Raw genomic sequence first — 16677 nt, forward strand, 5'->3', positions numbered from 1 at the left:
CCATCAAACATCTCATGACCCCTCAGATATATCTGGTAATCCTTTGGAGGAAACCACTGATACTTGTACTTTAGATGTATTCAATATATCAGTCACCAGGTATGAGTATCTGCAAACTAACTACTTTTACTTTTAATACTTAAAGTAAATTTAGCTTATAATACTGTATTTTTACTTAAATAAGCTTTAAAATGCAGCACTTTTACTTGAAACACATAGTTATTTACATTCAATTATTACTAACTTCACCAAAGTACAGAAATTTGAGTACATCTGCACAAAACCAGCGTTAACATAAAAGGTTGCCACTCTTAATTTGTAATTCCCAGATCTATTTCCTGCTCCCTGTGTTCGCTGATGGAAAAGCCCAATGTGGGTGACAAATAAAGGGTCGCGTTTTCTGCAATACACAATGAACATGTCGCTAGGGGAGCTCATTTCCTGCCATTTTGTGAGCAGGGAATTTTTTTTGCGATCCATGAAGTTAGACATAATTATCTACAACACTATTTCCGGTTATAATTCTCATTGAAACATTTTCACAGGAAAGATTAAGGACAATTGTTTGTACTTTTCAGCAGTGTGGTTCTCAAAGTGGGGTCCAGGGACCCCCAGGGGGCTTTCAGAGGGCTCCTCAGCAAAAAGGAGAATAATTCATTTTCACTATAATTCCATCCATAAGTAACGCATAATGTATGACTATACTTGTCATAGATTCATACATTTTCACAGTCATTTTAAAATTCCTCTGAGTCTTGTGTGAGGCTTCATCAGTCTGAGTTAGTCATATCAAGTGGATATCTGCCACATTTACAGTCTGTTTAGCATCAAAATTCCTCTTTGTGTTTCATCAGACAGTGTTTCCCTGCTGAGCTGCATTGGAAGTATAGTAACAGAAGAGGGACTTTGGCACTAAAAAGGCTAACGTTTTTAATTATATGGATAGCTGAAGCTTCATATTAGCTTCATATAAACTTTTAAAGGCAGAAGGAGGCTTGTAGATTTTTGGCCTCCATTAATTACATTGCAAGCGCATTATGAAGGATTAGGGTTATGGCATGAAGACTATTGCAAGAAAAAAAATATTTTTATGTTCATTTGGCCATCTGACTACGGTTTTAAAACACACTTAAAGAAATGTGAAGTCGTCCTTTAATTTCGCATATGGGGCTTTTATTGTGAAGCATTCTGACCGGAAGCGTTTTTGTTGTTGCTGGGGGCAACAACAAGGACGAGCAGCATGCTAGTTTAGCGGCTAATCAGTGCAGTGGGGTGAGCCTGTGCTAATCTACATATTCACGTAACCAGCTGATGCAATTTGTGTACACTGAGTTTTTGATTTCCTCTTGAAAGTGTTGGAGACTCGATTCCCGCACTAATATTAGCGTCACGTTAAAATGCAGGTTAATTTTTTCTGCCCTCGGTTCAGCCAGGTTTGCTCCTATGCTGCAGGAGCTGGCTGACATGGAGCACCATGAAAAGAGCAGATATCGTGCAGGTTAAAGGGCTTAACGTTGCTTTGGATTACAATTTGGTGCTGATGCATGATGTGTGCCCGATGCTTTCTGCAAATATTTGTTTTTGTAAACAAATAAAAGTGCTACATCCAAATTGAGGTGAGTCAGTTTTTAATGATTGGTAGACTAATGCAGCAAACATACAGAACACAGGACATAAAATATGAAACGTGGAGCAAAAGCTAACCTCATTTTACATTTTAACTAAGTTGCAATAGGGATAGGTTAGTTAATTCTACAACTATGTGCTGCAATGTGTATCAACTGGTATTGAAGTAAAACAAAATCACAGTTTTTCTTATCCTTGTGTCATTCTGAAGTAGTGTGGAAGTGTGTTTTTTAATAAGAAAGCTTGATCTTGATGATACTGTCTGTGTGTGCAAAAATACAGATGCTGCATTGGAAAAATTTGGTTTTGCTCATGATATCTTTTTTTCTTGTTTTTTACAGCTTGGACTGATCTCTCATTTCTCTAGTGCTAGACCAATGGGGACCTAAGAATCACTGATCTGAATCTTACATTCTCTTACGGAGACAAACTGGAAAGCAAACACTGGTTGCCATGCGGATCAGTTTTTGCCAGGGTTTGTTAACCGGAGCCATCATCCTCAACCTCCTCATTCTCTACTATGTGTCCCGGGCCCAGCAGCAGATGATGGACAAGAGGAAGGAGCTTGGCAGGGGCACCAGGAGGGCTTCCCTACCGGCCTCCGGTTTTGGGGGAGGCCTAGGGGGACTCATAGGGCCTGGAGGTGAGCCTGGAGTGGCCGGGGTGGAGGGACACAGTCGTGGCCCGCGTGTAACGGTGCTTCTCAGGGAGTTTGAGAACTTTGAGAATTATGTTGGAGATGTGGCCAATTCCTTCCTCAGACAGAGACCTGAGCTTCCTTTCCTGGCTGTGGCTGACATGTCTCCTTACCCGCCCCTGGTGCTCCCAGATGGGGCCCGGCTTTTGATGCTCTCCCCCAGCCCGGACCAGCCGCCACAAGCTCACAGGCCGGAGTTTCATGTCCAGACAGAATTTGTGCTGCTGGTGCCTGATGGAGTGGAACTGGAGCAACCGCGGGCTATTGAGAGGCTGATCAGGGAGCTGGAAGGTGAGGGTGGGGGGCCTGTGAGGCTGGTTGCTGCACCTGTGCTAGCTCGGTCTGCTGTGCAGTGTCTGCACCTGCGAGTGAACCTCAGAGAGTGGACAGCTACCTACTCCCCAGCTGCGTCTGGTAGCAGCGGGAGCGTGTGCACGGCTTTACAAGGAGATGCAGTGGTTCTGATTCGCACAGAGGATCTTTTTAACCTCTCTGTACCTCTGGGCCGACCCCTTTTCTCCTCACTATTCGTCCAAACTGCCCTGAGAGGCTGGAAGGTCAAGCTACTGGAGAGCCCCTGTTTCTCCGCAAACCACCGGCCCCTCTTCAGCTCAGCTCACAACCAGTGGAAAGCTGACACTCGACTGAAGGAGGCCACTGGGAAGCTCATGAGGAGCTTTGGCCTGAAGCGTCTTTTGTTTCCTGAAGGGAAGGAGCAGTGGTATGGCTGCAGTAAGGAGACACATCGCTGCTTCGGCACTGTGCAGGATGACACTCCAGACTACCTCTATCTGGATCGCTGGACACCACCCTGTTGTCTTCGAGCACTCAGAGAAACTACCAAGTATGTCATCAATATCCTGGAAAGCTCTGGTGTGCGCTACTGGCTAGAGGGGGGAACTCTGCTGGGTGCTGTCCGCCATCAGGACATCATTCCCTGGGACTATGATGTGGACCTGGGTATCTACCTGGAGGATGTATCCAACTGTGATCACCTGAAGAACCTGGACTCAGGCTCTCTGGTGGATGCTAACGGCTATGTCTGGGAGCGTGCGGTAGAAGGTGACTTCTACAGAGTCCAGTACAGCGAGGCCAACCACCTTCACGTTGACCTGTGGCCGTTCTACCCACGTAACGGCATCATGACCAAGGACACGTGGACAGAGCACAAACAAGATGTTGAATTCCCTGAACACTTCCTGCAGCCGCTTGTGCCCATGCCCTTTGCTGGCATCAACGCCTACGGCCCCAATAATCCCCGCGCCTTCTTGGAGCTCAAGTTTGGAGAGGGGGTCATTGAGAATCCCCAATACCCCAACCCCACCAAGAAAAGACTGGACCGAAGCAAATTATGATAGGATAAAGAAGTCTTTTTTTCTGTTGAATTGTATTTGTTTACTGAACAATAAAGAACATTTTTAAAACAGTTGAATAGATGACACCTCGAAACTGTTACGGTGCCAAAATGACTGCATTTGCTGTTAAATTCATTAAAACTATATCAGACAGTCACTATAATTACATGCCTGGTTGCACTTTTCTCTATTATCAGTATTTGGGGATGAATTCTAACATCAGACTGACTTGTTACTCTTTCTAAGAGTGGTGAGATTTTGTTAGCAATGGGCTTTAAAATAAACAAATCAAAGTAGTAGTGCTGTGACAGCAGGCATACTTCTTTGATTTACTACATGGTGTACAAATTCTGTATGTGTTGTACAATACAGTATAAATATTCATAAATACTTACAAAAGGTATTTATAGTAGCTTATGGTTGAAAGCTACAGTGTACATTCTCTTAAGCAGGATTTAAGATATTGTACCAAATTATACTAAATGTTAAATAAGTGGTTTTGCCCTAACAGGTTTTTTTGTTTTTGTTTGTTTGTTTTGACTCTGTTGCCTTGTTTTGCACTGATTATTTAAATTTCCAGATTTGCACAGTTTATGAACGAATGTTATGTATACAGTGCCATTTGGTACCCGACAACTGTGGGGTGAATACATTTTTGTGTGGTGAAATAAGAAACACATTGTCATTGATGCTGTTGTTGTTGGCTGTTGGGAGAGGAGGACAAGTTGCTATATAAGGCCATAGTGATCACCTAAAACGTTCCCTGAATTTGTTAATGAATATTAACCTTTAGCTCAATTATGTGTGATACTACTGAGCGCCCGTCACGTATTAACTGAAATGGAAATTTCAATACAAATGATTCAAAGAAAAGATTTTAAAAGACACATTAAAAATAAAAAATAAAACGGCTCCTCTTGGTACAACATGTTTTCTGTAGTGTTATTACTGATGTGTGATGTGTCAAGATGTCACGCCATTTCATGAACTGGTAAAATAAAAGACTTGTGTAACATCTGCATGTCTTTTTATGAATTTTGTTGCTAAGGATAGGGGTTGTAATTCTTGTTGAACACTAGGTGGCACAACACACTTAACTACTAAAAGGCCTTTTGTAACTCCAAAGCCTCTCCACTATGTCCCTCCTGTCGAGATGTATGGGGGTGCTCTAGCCTTATGGCCCGGGACCTGGAGGTGAAGGATTTTATGACAGGACTCACAGGAATGTAGCATCAAAGGAATGCAGCTCACTTGTTCATTCAAGCAGGAAGGAGTCCATATTTAACAATCTGCTGCCTTGCACCTGTTAAAACTGCACATGCTGTATTGTATTCTTTGAGGTGTGTTAACATTCCTTTTAATTTACCTACAGATAAACAGCATTGCTCATATATGGCCTGGTATTCAGATAATCATACACCCCAATAAGGAACTATGTGGTTAATTTTGGACATAAAAACATTAAGAAGCTCAAGGCATTTTAAAGTATGTTTCCCCTTTTGCATGGTTTTATATAGCATGGCCTCTGGAGGTGTAACATAATATACAGTAGCTATGGAGTCCTTGTTTAGCCACAACTGTAAGTTGCTGACTGCAGTGTACTAAGTATGGTCCATAATCACAGGAAAGAGGAACGAGACATAGCCAAATAATAAAAAAAGGCATTTATTTTTCAAAACCTAAAGACAGAACATTTGGACTCTAACCGGGAAATTCCTTTGACACATTACCCCACTGCAAAAAAGAACACTACTACTGCGATGTGCAGACAAACATCCCACATACAATCAAACCAGACAAAAATCCATATGGTGAAAGATCTCAGAAAGGAATGATAACATCTTTACAACCTTGGATTTAAAAAAGCATTAAACACAATCAAAATACATGTAGATAAGCTATGTTTTAGCTATCTAGTAGTGTCATAAGACTGTAGAAAAATTATTTTATCGATGACCATAGAAAATACAGCAAAACCAGAAAGCTAAAAGATCGTTGACTTGAATTTAGTGATATGGATGATATGATATGGATGTTGGTGAAAGAGATAGAACGTCCAATAGTGCAACTTTACAGTGAAAATGAGCAGTATCTATCTCCTGTACAGCCAATAAAATGTATCCTGTCACTGCTACACTACACATTTTCCGAAGTGTCAAGTCTTGAAGTTTCCCAAATGCCGAATGCCAAAACCGCATAAGAAAAATCACCAAATGGAAGCACCTTGTACATACAGACTAGACTCTTACCCATACGTTGGAAATAAGACCAAGAAAAAGAACATTGACAGAAAAAAAGAGTCACCAAACCATTACAAGAGGACTTGGCAAAAAGGAAAAAGTGAGTGATTTTGAGTTACTAGAATACTAGAATGTTAAAATATTGGGTATAAAATTCTTTGGATTTTGATTAGAGAAATAAATATGAATTTAAACAGGTAATTATCTGATGCAGTAACAATAACATATAAGGCTAAAGCAATAAAAGTAATGTTTGTGACCATTATAGCCAAAACACAAATAGGTTTACGTTTGCAACAGGCTTATGCGTCGACAGTCAAAATTAACTTTTGACAAGGTAAAGACATCCTTGTATACACAAACACACACATACACACTTTTTACAACACCAAACAAATTGTCCTTCTAGTCACAAACTGTGCTTTCAAACCCATGTGTGCCTTGCTGAGGTGCTGAGCCTACACAGCAGCATGAGTAAAATGTGGGCTATAATTAAAAAACTAAAAACAAGCATATCTCCCTGGAAATGTCATTAAGAGTTCTCCTTCCTGTTTGCTGAGTCAATGTGAATTTCTTTTGGTCTATTAAAAGAGCCGTTGAAGGACAGTCTTCAAGCATTAGTTAAACCTGAGGTTATGTTGCCTGCCTCAGCACTGAAGTCCATCTGAAGAGGCAGAAACACTCAGAGGTCGATGTGTGTGTCCGTTGACATGCCGAGTCCTTGAGAAAGTTCTTTGGGATGTGATTGAGAATATAATTTCATTTGGTGTGCTTTCAGAGAATAAATATAATGTTGAGAAAACAGGTTTTACATATGTACTGATTTTTCTCATCATGAGAAAGGTGTTGCACTTCAGAACCATTGGCATGAAATAACAGCAGACATAATAACACAGACTAATTAAGCCTTCAGCCCCCTAAAAAAAAAAAAAAAAAAAAAAAAAAACTATAAAAAGAACATGTTTGTGTATTTTGTCACACATCATCACATTTTCATGCAGATTTTATGGAATATCATTAAACTAATGTTCATACAAATGCAGTTTGAATAAAATGGATGAATTCTGTATGAAAGTGCTTGTAACCATGCATGATAAAATACACAAATAATGTATGTTCAGATAAAAAAAGCATAAAATGATACGACTTACAACATACATGATCCTTCTTGATCATTTTCCTAAACCTGAAGCTTGAAATGTGACAAAATTGAACATAAAAGAAAAAAAGAAAAAAGGTGATGGCAACAAGAACATTTTGAATGTAATGGTTTCCAGATGAAGACTATAAAGACTGTCTGGCTAACACAGACTGGGTGCAGCAAGCTGTACTATACAACGGTCCTCGTCAACTTTTAAAGTCGAAATTTTCCACCAGGAAATGGTTACCAAGACGAGCAAGTGATGAATACCAGTGGTTTACTCATGCATGTTTTAATTAAATGAGATGGTACGAAGAGGTAACAGCGGACTAATATTTGCATTTCTGCATCATGAATGGACCAATATTTCTACTATTTGTAACATTTGCCATTACCTCCAACTTCTTGCAGGGACTCACTAACGCACTATATATTGCTGTGGCAGAATATATTGGTCATTTGATAATCCCACTTGTGACGGATTAATAAACTGTATACAGGACTTGGTCAGGTGGTAAAATTCTGCCTTTAAAATAGAGGAGGACCAACCAAAATGTATATGCAGTCTATGTCAATTCAGTAGCCAGACTTATGCTCAATACTGTCCCTAAGAAAGAAAGGATTCTGAATTCCCACCATGACGTTTGTTATTAGGACTGAGGGCTTTTCTTTACATTGTAGTGTGCATGTCCATCCTCTCTCCGCACACTCTTTTCTTCAAGGCAGAAAAAAAAGGAAAGGGGGCCAGAACCTCAGGTTTCAGCTCAGGGGAGCATCAGATATATGAGGGGATCACTGGTGATGTCAGCAGATGGATTACATAGCAGACTCTTTTTCATGGGGGACCACTGCATTAGCACCTTCTGCGTTGTCCCTCCCACCTCGTTTCTCAATGAGCGGTGAGTTCTCGGGTTCCATGGCTGACTGCTCTCCGAGCCTGACCTCGCTCAGCTCTGCTCCTTCATCTTGCTTGGTACGGTCCACAAAGAACTGCAAGAGCCCAGCCCCAAAGGCATCACCCTCTACATTCAGTATTGTGCAGGTACGATCACTAAAGAAAAACAGAATGGACCGCAAGCAATTTTAATACTATTTCACAAAGCGCTTGATAAAGCAAATAAGGCATTATGTGTGGATATTGGTACAGATATTGCGGAGGTGCACATGTCAGGGAGTGCAATGAGTCTGACTTAAAATATGTGGGGTATGTTACATATGACTGTCCTGATTTATTTCCACATAAAATACAAAGCTTGTGTACTCACACAAGCCAGTCAACAGCCAGGATCAGAGAGATGTCATTGGTGGGCAATCCGACCGCCTCCAGAATGATAGCTAGAGTCAACACACCACCAGCAGGTATACCTGCTGCTCCAACACTGGATGCTGTAGCTGTCACGCTAAAACATTCAGAGAGAAGATGACACAATTAGATTCTGACAGAGGAAATACAATTATGTACAGAATTTCTACAAACAGTAAATGTACAAAATTGGAAGATTATTTGACCTTAGCCTCAAATATAACCTATTTGGATACAAAGATGGTCTGCATACAATCAGATCCAGTTGAGTAACTTCAGACTTACAGGATGGTGATGACTTGAATAAAGTTGAGAGTATAGTTGTTCAGCTGAGCTATGAAAACAGCAGCCACACATTGGAAGAGAGCAGCTCCGTCCATGTTGACCGTAGCTCCAATGGGCAGGATAAAGCGGCTGATGTGCTTCGATACGCCGTTATTTTCCTCCACACATTTCATCATCAGGGGTAGGGTGGCAGAGCTGAGAAGGAAGTGAATTAGGGTTGTGAGTGTATTGCGGTGAAAGGTGTAATCATGTGTGTTTGTATAGAGGAAAGTGTGTGTTTCAGAGCAGGGGAACCTCAGTATTTGATATTTAACAACCAGTTAAGGCAAACAAGTGTGGGTGCGCCAGAGAGTTCGTGAAGTTCATTACCTGGAGCTTGTTCCGAAGGCTGTTGCCAGAGCTGTGAATATCCCCCAGAGGAAGGTGTATGGATTCTTTCTTGTAATGACGAAGTAGATGGCGGGCAGCACAAGAAAGCCATGAATGGCATGTCCAATCATACAGCAGGCTATATATTTCCCCAGGCTGGCAAACAGTGTGCCAACATCCTCCATTTCAACGATCTTACCAGCTACAAGAAACATGATACCAAGAGGGGCATACCTGCAGAGAGACAGGAAGTGCATTAAATACTACAAAAGAGAACAATGCTGTAGATCGTTGTGGTTTTGGAACCTATAACACAGCTTATCATGCCATAGCCAATCAAGCCTATCCAGAAGAATGCTTTCTTACCACATGATCCAGGAGACAAGCACCATGGTGGCCTCATTGAAGGAGTTGAAGAACTTGATCAGGAGCTCTCCTTCCTCTCCCAGCTTCCTCAAAGCCACACCAAACACAATGGCAAACACTACCAGACCAAGAATATTCATGCCGTCCTGGTCTATTCCAAACGGCACCTGGATACACACAGAAACACAGTCAGGACAACCAGGTCGTGTCATATAATGTGGGGCATTTATGGTGTAGTTTTTCACCTTCTCCACTGTGATGCTCAAGTTTCCATCTGTGCCATTCTTAGTAACCATTTTGTAGCTGGTTGCATACTGCAATAGAAAGAAAGCTAGTCAGTTATTGTATCCAAATATTTACTTTACAATTTACAATGTAAAATCATAATTATGTAAAAAAAAAAAAAAAAAAAAAAAAAAAAAATAGAAGATGCAAAACTAACTGATTGAAAGGCAGCAGACACCAGGTTGGAGGGAAAGATGTTTCTGTGGAGAGAGAATACAAAAGGAATTCAATAACACATTCTGTTACTGTGCTCCATGTGCGCCACATGGCTTCGGAAAATCCAATTAAAAAGTTGTGGCTGCAATTGGAAGGCAAGAAATTACATGTTTGGTAACTGAAGAGAATACAATTCAAGTGCTTGAAAATGAATCCTGCCATCCCTCCTTTCTATGCACAAACAACAACATAACACTTAAAGAAAGATTTTTTTCCAGGACAAACACATTGTCAATTCAGCCATAAAGTGGCTTCCTTCAAGATTGTAAATGTTTCTGATCAAGTTTGGACTGATGCAGACAATTTAACTACACAGTTTCTGTTGCAGAAACAGCAGCTTTGCCCCCCAGAAGTCAATGATAGCTCAAACAGACAGAATCACAAGGTTGATCATGTGGAAATAGCTAAGAGAATTTAACTATTAATCCCCTTTTTTCCACACACGTACACAGGTCCCACTGCATAATAAATCTCCCAGGAACTCATGAAACCCATGTGTCCCCGATACCCCTGTACCCTGCTCTGGTAATGGATTTAGAGTAATAAGGCATTAACTTTACGAGCTCTTTCTAGCCATTCATTCTCTTTCACTGAGAGCTATAGAGCATAAGGATTAAACAATCATGTGACTGTGTGACAAGCCAGCATGCAGCTAGATTCAATGACTGAATTCTGGTTGTGCTGCACAGGGCCACAACAAACGGCTGCCAGGCTTTCAGGATCATTTTAGGGTTTATTATTTGGATATTCAACTTAACTCAAATCATTTCAGTTTACTGGTGATACCTGTGTGTTTATTAGGACTATTTCAGTGTCTGTAAGGTCTGGATGCACACAACATTGCTTTGGTGTGCACTCTGAATTGGTTGAAAATACAAAGCTGCAACCTGAAAGCATCCACTTCCTCTTCCTTGTTTTTTTTTGTGTGGCTACTTCATTCCAGGAACAGGTCAACAGCCTGGGTACAAAAGTCTCACAAACCTGTGTATCACTTCCTCAAACACACCTTTAATTAGTCACTAATCAACATTTTTAATTTATTATACATGCTATACTAAAAACATGGTATGATTAGTCATTTATACAGTTACACTTTACCCTACACCTGGTTGAGAGTCTTGATAGAAGTTCCCTCTGAGGGGTTTGTGATGTTTGACTATGTAAATAAACTTTAGTTGACTGACTACTGCACCACCAGCAACAATAAACAAACTGGTGTGACAGGTATGGCCCTGCATTGCACTGTCAAACACCCTGATGTGGGTGTGTTTCCTGTATGACGGCCAGCTGATTGTTTGAGACAAACTGTTCTGACGTCTGCTGGCAATGTGTGGCGTAAATAGTTTCCTTCCCATGAACCACAAGTCAATGTGCACGATGGGACAGATGAATGAATTTTTGATGGACGAACTGTAAATCCTGCTCCCACTCTGTTGACAGTGAGCCACTAATGAATTTAGCAAGTTTTAGGTGACGTGCGAAGTATGGAAGCAACATTCCACAGCGTTGTAATACTTATCTCTTTTTCATTTGTTTAGTTAACTGTTCAACTGCTGGGGAGAAAAAAAAACAAATGTGTAGTTTCTCTCAGCAACACAAACAAGATATTCTTTCAAACCTTAAAAATTCTGAAAATCGAAAAAAAAAATAATGAAAAAATAAAAATCCACCAAAGATACTCCAAACTCCAAATTTAATACATGTTCTTTGGTTCTCTGATGGCATCATATTACGGGTGATGTCTTAGAGATAGCTGGAAAAGAATTCAACTTGATTGCAGCGGTGCTGGGAATATGTGTTACTGTATATTATCTTGAACATGTCCAGCTGGGATCCACAGAAAAAAGAATAAAAAAATACTACAAACAAAAAGGACAAGATCAATAAAAATAGATGATGGGATAAAATAAGGCCATATGTGAACCTGTTCCTCAAAATACTTTAACAGGTTTTCCCATCACTGCTTTCTTGTAGCTCAAGGCAAATAGTGTATGTGGTCAATAAATCCATGTAAATTATACTAGAGTGGGAAAACAAACAGAAAGCAGGAGATAAGAAATGTCAACAAGGATGTGTAGGAGTGGCCGCCGGAAGAGTTGTATGCATTAGGAAAACATAACTCACGCATCTCTAAGCTGATGTGGTATTTTCCTGTAGGGTGGCATCTATATGCACGTGTGTACGTGTGTTTGGTTCGTGACAGACAAGCATTAAGCAGTGTGTGTCTTTGACAAAGACCAGGCCACATTTTACGCTTTGATGAACAGCTATTCAGTCACAGTTCAACATTGTCTTTGTTGTCAAAACTAACCAGGACACCAGCTGAGAGGGTTCCCTCTAATAAGAGGCACGAGTTTTGCCTTCTGTCCTATTAACATAATGCGTAAATAATTGTATGCGGGCGTGTATGTGTGTCGGCAGCTTGTGTCCTGCACGGGACAAACATTACTCCCCCAACCCCGGAAACAGCAGCCAGCAGCAGTAGATAAATCTGGACATGGGTGCTGAGATGTCGCATTCAGGAACATCAGTTAACAGTAAAACTGCTCTTTGATGAAAATCTGTGCAAGACCATTGTGTTGCAACTTGTAGAAACTTATGTAAGGGCTACTGACAAAAATCAGGGTAACAACATTTATCTGCAATTGGATAAGTTTTGCCCTGTTAGTCTTGCATATGTAATCTGGCTCTGGGCAGCATTAAATGTTTTAGGAGGTGTTGCCAGGGCTAGGTCACACTGCTAGGGGAGGGCCAGGGGGGCGGAGGATGGAAAATTCTGGCTTTTATTAGTCCACAATTCCATAATTCATGGAGGGCTGAATGCTCCAAAGAATGTTCAAAGTAAGCGGCCAAAATTATGCAATGCAGTCACACGTGTTGGCGGGACTGCATGTGCGCTGAGGCTTTATGTTAATTTGAAACATGGATGTAGGTTTAAACACATCTCTCTCAGTGTTGGTCTGTGTAATGTTGACAAAAGCAACACATCTGTGCACGAATCACAATGTTAAAAACAGATGCAAAGCACATCATCTCTTGCAGTGCATCTACTTTTGGAAGACGCCAAATATGATAAGCTTGGATTCAGATGTTCACTTAAAAATCCAGAGACACCATGTTTATACTAAACAGAGGCCAGTTTCTTAACTTTGTGAGGGAAAATATCCTCGACCTCTTCGGCTCAGACAAAAACTGTACTTGTCTACTGTGTGGCAAAGAGTTTCAATAAAGTTTAACTTCTTTGCACACTAATTTACTAAATAGCTGTTTACCCAGATAAGGAGTAAAACACCAGACAATCCTGTAGACCATTATTTTCATTAATGATTGATGTGCTGATTCTTTTCTCTATTATTCCTTTAGTCTGTCATTTTCAAACAAGTTGTCCCAGTGCCCAAGCTGATTTCTGTAACAGTCCAAATGCAAACATATTTTGCTATAATACAGGAGGGAAGCTGCAAATCCTCACATTTGAGAAGCTGGAGTCAGAGAATGATCAGCATGTTTGCTTGCAAAAAATGACATGGTGGATGAAATGGTTCATGGATGATCGGGCATTTCGGTGCTAAAAAAAAACCATGCACCTCGAGGAACCTGTTGTGTAAGAATATATAAAATGGCATGTAGCTATGAGAATGTGTCAGAAGGCTTTGACATGACTATTTCAGTCATCTGAGTCAATGAGCTCCTGAGCCTGTTGCTTCCCATTCTTAAGTGTTAAATATGAGGCTTACTCATGCCTTATGAATGTGACACTGATAAATAAAGACTAACTGCTGGGGCTACTGATTCCTAACCAGAGAAGTTTGGAGGAGTACAGTAGAGAATGAACACACCATATGGCTTCAAAATGCAAAACAAAGGTCAACAAGTTTAAAGCGTGCAAGGCAGAGCAAACATTTTACACCAAGTTTTCTAAAGTGTGCATGTGTTGAGCCATTGAATAAAAAAATGGTGCTAATTCTTCAGTATGGTGCTGTAATGGAGAAGGAATTCCAGCGAAATCGAAGCAGGGCTGTGACCATTTTACTCATGGCACCCTCACAACAGGAACAGTGACGTCCAACTTATCCAGATAACAAGTTTAGTGTTTTATAGACAAACTGTGACTCAAAATGTAACTATTAACGGCATACAGTGATTCTGAATTTGAACATTACAAAAGGAGGTTTGAAGAGTCCGGGAGTTAATCCTTAGATGTTTGGACACAGCTGAGCTGATGCAACTGCGCGCAGTCATTACGCTGCAGCTCACGCAGAGAGGAGGTTTACTGACATACACGTGTAATCTGACTGCTATCGCGTGGTTACATTTATTTCAATATAAACGTATTCAAACTAAATACTTATGGAAGGAAAATAGGGTTCATTAACAGAAAGTCAAATGTTTAAAAGTTATAAGTGTGGCACCACCATTTACATTTGAATCCATCATGATTAAAGTGATTGTTTTACACGTGTGTGCACTCGGTGGATAGATGTGCAGACTCTTACTCACCGGATCAAATCTAAGAATGAGTCAACCACTTCTTTAGCTTGAGGTACGCTGCCATCCATGGCTGTCAGCGTCGGTTTGGTGACTGACACCGACCCGGGTTGGATGATGAAAGCCATAATGACACCGATGGATGAGGCGATCAAGGTGGTAACCAGGAAGAACAGCATAGCCCAGCCACCAAGTTTGCCCAGGGCTTTGGGGTCGATGCTGGCCGCCCCGGACACCAGGCTGCACACCACCAGGGGGATGATTATCATCTTCAGCAAACGGATGAGTATTTCACCAGGAAATCCGATGTAGATCATCTGGGTTCTGGTGAGCGCCACGTTGCGCACACCGAGCCCGATGAAAACACCGATGATGACCCCAGCCACGGTGAGGATCACCAGCAGGTTGGCCATGACTATCCTCTTCACCTTCTCGGACGTCGTCTCCGAGCTGCTCTTTTTCCCGCTGTTCAGTCCATTGGACACCGGGTCGTTGAGGTGAGCCTCCCCGTTGGGTGACTTAACTTCCACTTCTATCTTTTCAGCCATTGCGCGCGTTCAAAGTTGCTCTAAAAGCACAAATATTTGGCTCAACAATTAGAGTCACCGCAGTGAGAGTATTTGTGAATTGTTGCCGGTAAAACAGCCACCACCAGTCCCCGCCTTAATGTGAGATGCTGCTCTGCTCCACGCCGCTTCTACTTATGTCTGTACAGGAAGGGCGATGTCAACCCCCACACACTGTGGGCGTGTTTAGTAGGTCTACTCACACGTTGCAATGCGCTCATTAAGACAGCTATTTAAACCAGCACATCAAATCTAATTGTAAATTAACGTTAATTCCTAGTTAACACTATGATATTATAAGGCCTGTTCCGTGTATCTATTTGTATTGTATTCAAGTGGCATTCATTTGAAAATGTCATGCCTATTGTATTGTCTGTTGATGTTTGGTAGAGATGTAAATGATTGTCTCATTATCTATAGAAGATCTCTATGATGGTGGGATGATAATGACACATTGAGTCAGGAAAGGAACCTATTGTGTCAGATGTCAGATGTTATTTGTAAGGCCTTGAAGAGGAGGCAGAGGTCTCTGTGATGTTACATCATGTGAGACGTTCTTCTCTGACAAATGGTGTCTCACCAATGCAACTAATTTTGGCATCTGAAAGTCCACATGAGCACCTGGATGCACATGACACATAAACAACTACTACTGCACACTGTTGGTGGCAGCAGTTTTAAACGTAATGGTTGTGGTAATGATTAACACTAATTTAACATTTGGCCACAAATCACAGTGATTCTTCAAATCAAATGCAGTTTTTTTGAGTTCACATTCGTACTTTATACTAAGGCATGTTACACTGCCTCATACATCTCCTCAGTCAATGATCATGTATTTTTCTCACTATATGGTGCAAGAATTGTAAAGTACTAGTACAACAGATGGTCTGGGTCAGATTACTGGTTGAATAAGATAGAATAAATATGCAGTAGTCTGATACTTTTCAGACAAAAGAAGAGTTTTGCCTCACAGCAAGCATCTGGGTGTTAGTAACATTTTTATAATATAGAAAGTACAGTACCAGTCAAAAGTTTAGACACACTTTCTCATTTAAGACGGATGAGAAGGTAATATATATATATATATGTATATATATATATACATATATATACATATATATACATATACACACACACTCACACACAGTATAGGAAAATCTTTAAAAATAACATTCAGTTTCATGTTTTTCATGGCATTTAATTTCAAATTACAAATTTGACATTATGATCTCATTGTATCTAAAAGCAAGTAACATAAAAGCCACAATTACACAGTCAACTCTACATTAAGTATATTAGCCATAACGCCACGTGTCCCTGTGTGTGTATAGGAAGTAATTCATTTTTTGCCTTATGATCACCAATCTGTTATTATTGCATCATGCAGTGAGAAGCGCGACTGTAGTTTCGCTTGAGCGTGGTTATGCAAATCAGGAAGCTGAATGAAGATTTAGAAACCTTTTTGAATTGAGGGAATTGATCTTCTATAATATTTTTAAAAAACAAAAACAAATTCAGTTTCATTGCTCTGCATTTCATTTCATATTTCACTTAAAAATTACATTTGAACAATATTATTCAACAAATCCACTAATTTAAATGCAACACTGGGCCTTGGTAAACCATGATTACACAACTTTACAGGAATATCTGCTAACACTTAACTCTTCCCAGAGCAGTAAAGGTGGAGGCTTTGCTGGCACAGCTGCAAAGACTGCCACCAGACTTTGATATGACCTC

General features: G+C 40.6%; 2 protein-coding genes across 2 annotated transcripts; one reads left to right on the forward strand and one right to left on the reverse strand.

The window, feature by feature from the left end:
* Positions 1-1249: 1249 nt before the first annotated feature.
* fkrp (fukutin related protein) lies at positions 1250-3750 on the forward strand. The gene is made up of 2 exons (XM_062419363.1): positions 1250-1616; positions 1968-3750. Exon 2 carries the CDS (start codon positions 2080-2082, stop codon positions 3676-3678), a length of 1599 nt encoding a protein of 532 aa, XP_062275347.1. The 5' UTR covers positions 1250-1616; positions 1968-2079; the 3' UTR covers positions 3679-3750.
* A 3144-nt stretch (positions 3751-6894) lies between these two features.
* On the reverse strand, positions 6895-15041 carry slc1a5 (solute carrier family 1 member 5). The gene is made up of 8 exons (XM_062419112.1): positions 14381-15041; positions 9825-9867; positions 9628-9696; positions 9383-9549; positions 9017-9250; positions 8648-8842; positions 8325-8459; positions 6895-8110 (listed from the first exon to the last, which is right to left on the reverse strand). Exons 1-8 carry the CDS (start codon positions 14914-14916, stop codon positions 7876-7878), a joined length of 1614 nt encoding a protein of 537 aa, XP_062275096.1. The 5' UTR covers positions 14917-15041; the 3' UTR covers positions 6895-7875.
* Positions 15042-16677: the final 1636 nt, after the last annotated feature.

Source organism: Scomber scombrus, chromosome 5, assembly GCF_963691925.1.
Source record: "Scomber scombrus chromosome 5, fScoSco1.1, whole genome shotgun sequence".
Lineage (NCBI taxonomy): Eukaryota > Metazoa > Chordata > Actinopteri > Scombriformes > Scombridae > Scomber > Scomber scombrus.

Bases quoted from the DNA above. Each gene is read 5' to 3' on its own strand.
- slc1a5 (XM_062419112.1), bottom strand. From the start codon at position 14,916: ATGGCTGAAAAGATAGAAGTGGAAGTTAAGTCACCCAACGGGGAGGCT. The intron at 9,550-9,627 runs GTGAAAAACTAC...GTGTGTATCCAG, and splicing joins TGAGCATCACAGTGGAGAAG to GTGCCGTTTGGAATAGACCA. The intron at 8,460-8,647 runs GTAAGTCTGAAG...TGAATGTTTTAG, and splicing joins ATTCAAGTCATCACCATCCT to CGTGACAGCTACAGCATCCA.
- fkrp (XM_062419363.1), top strand. From the start codon at position 2,080: ATGCGGATCAGTTTTTGCCAGGGTTTGTTAACCGGAGCCATCATCCTC.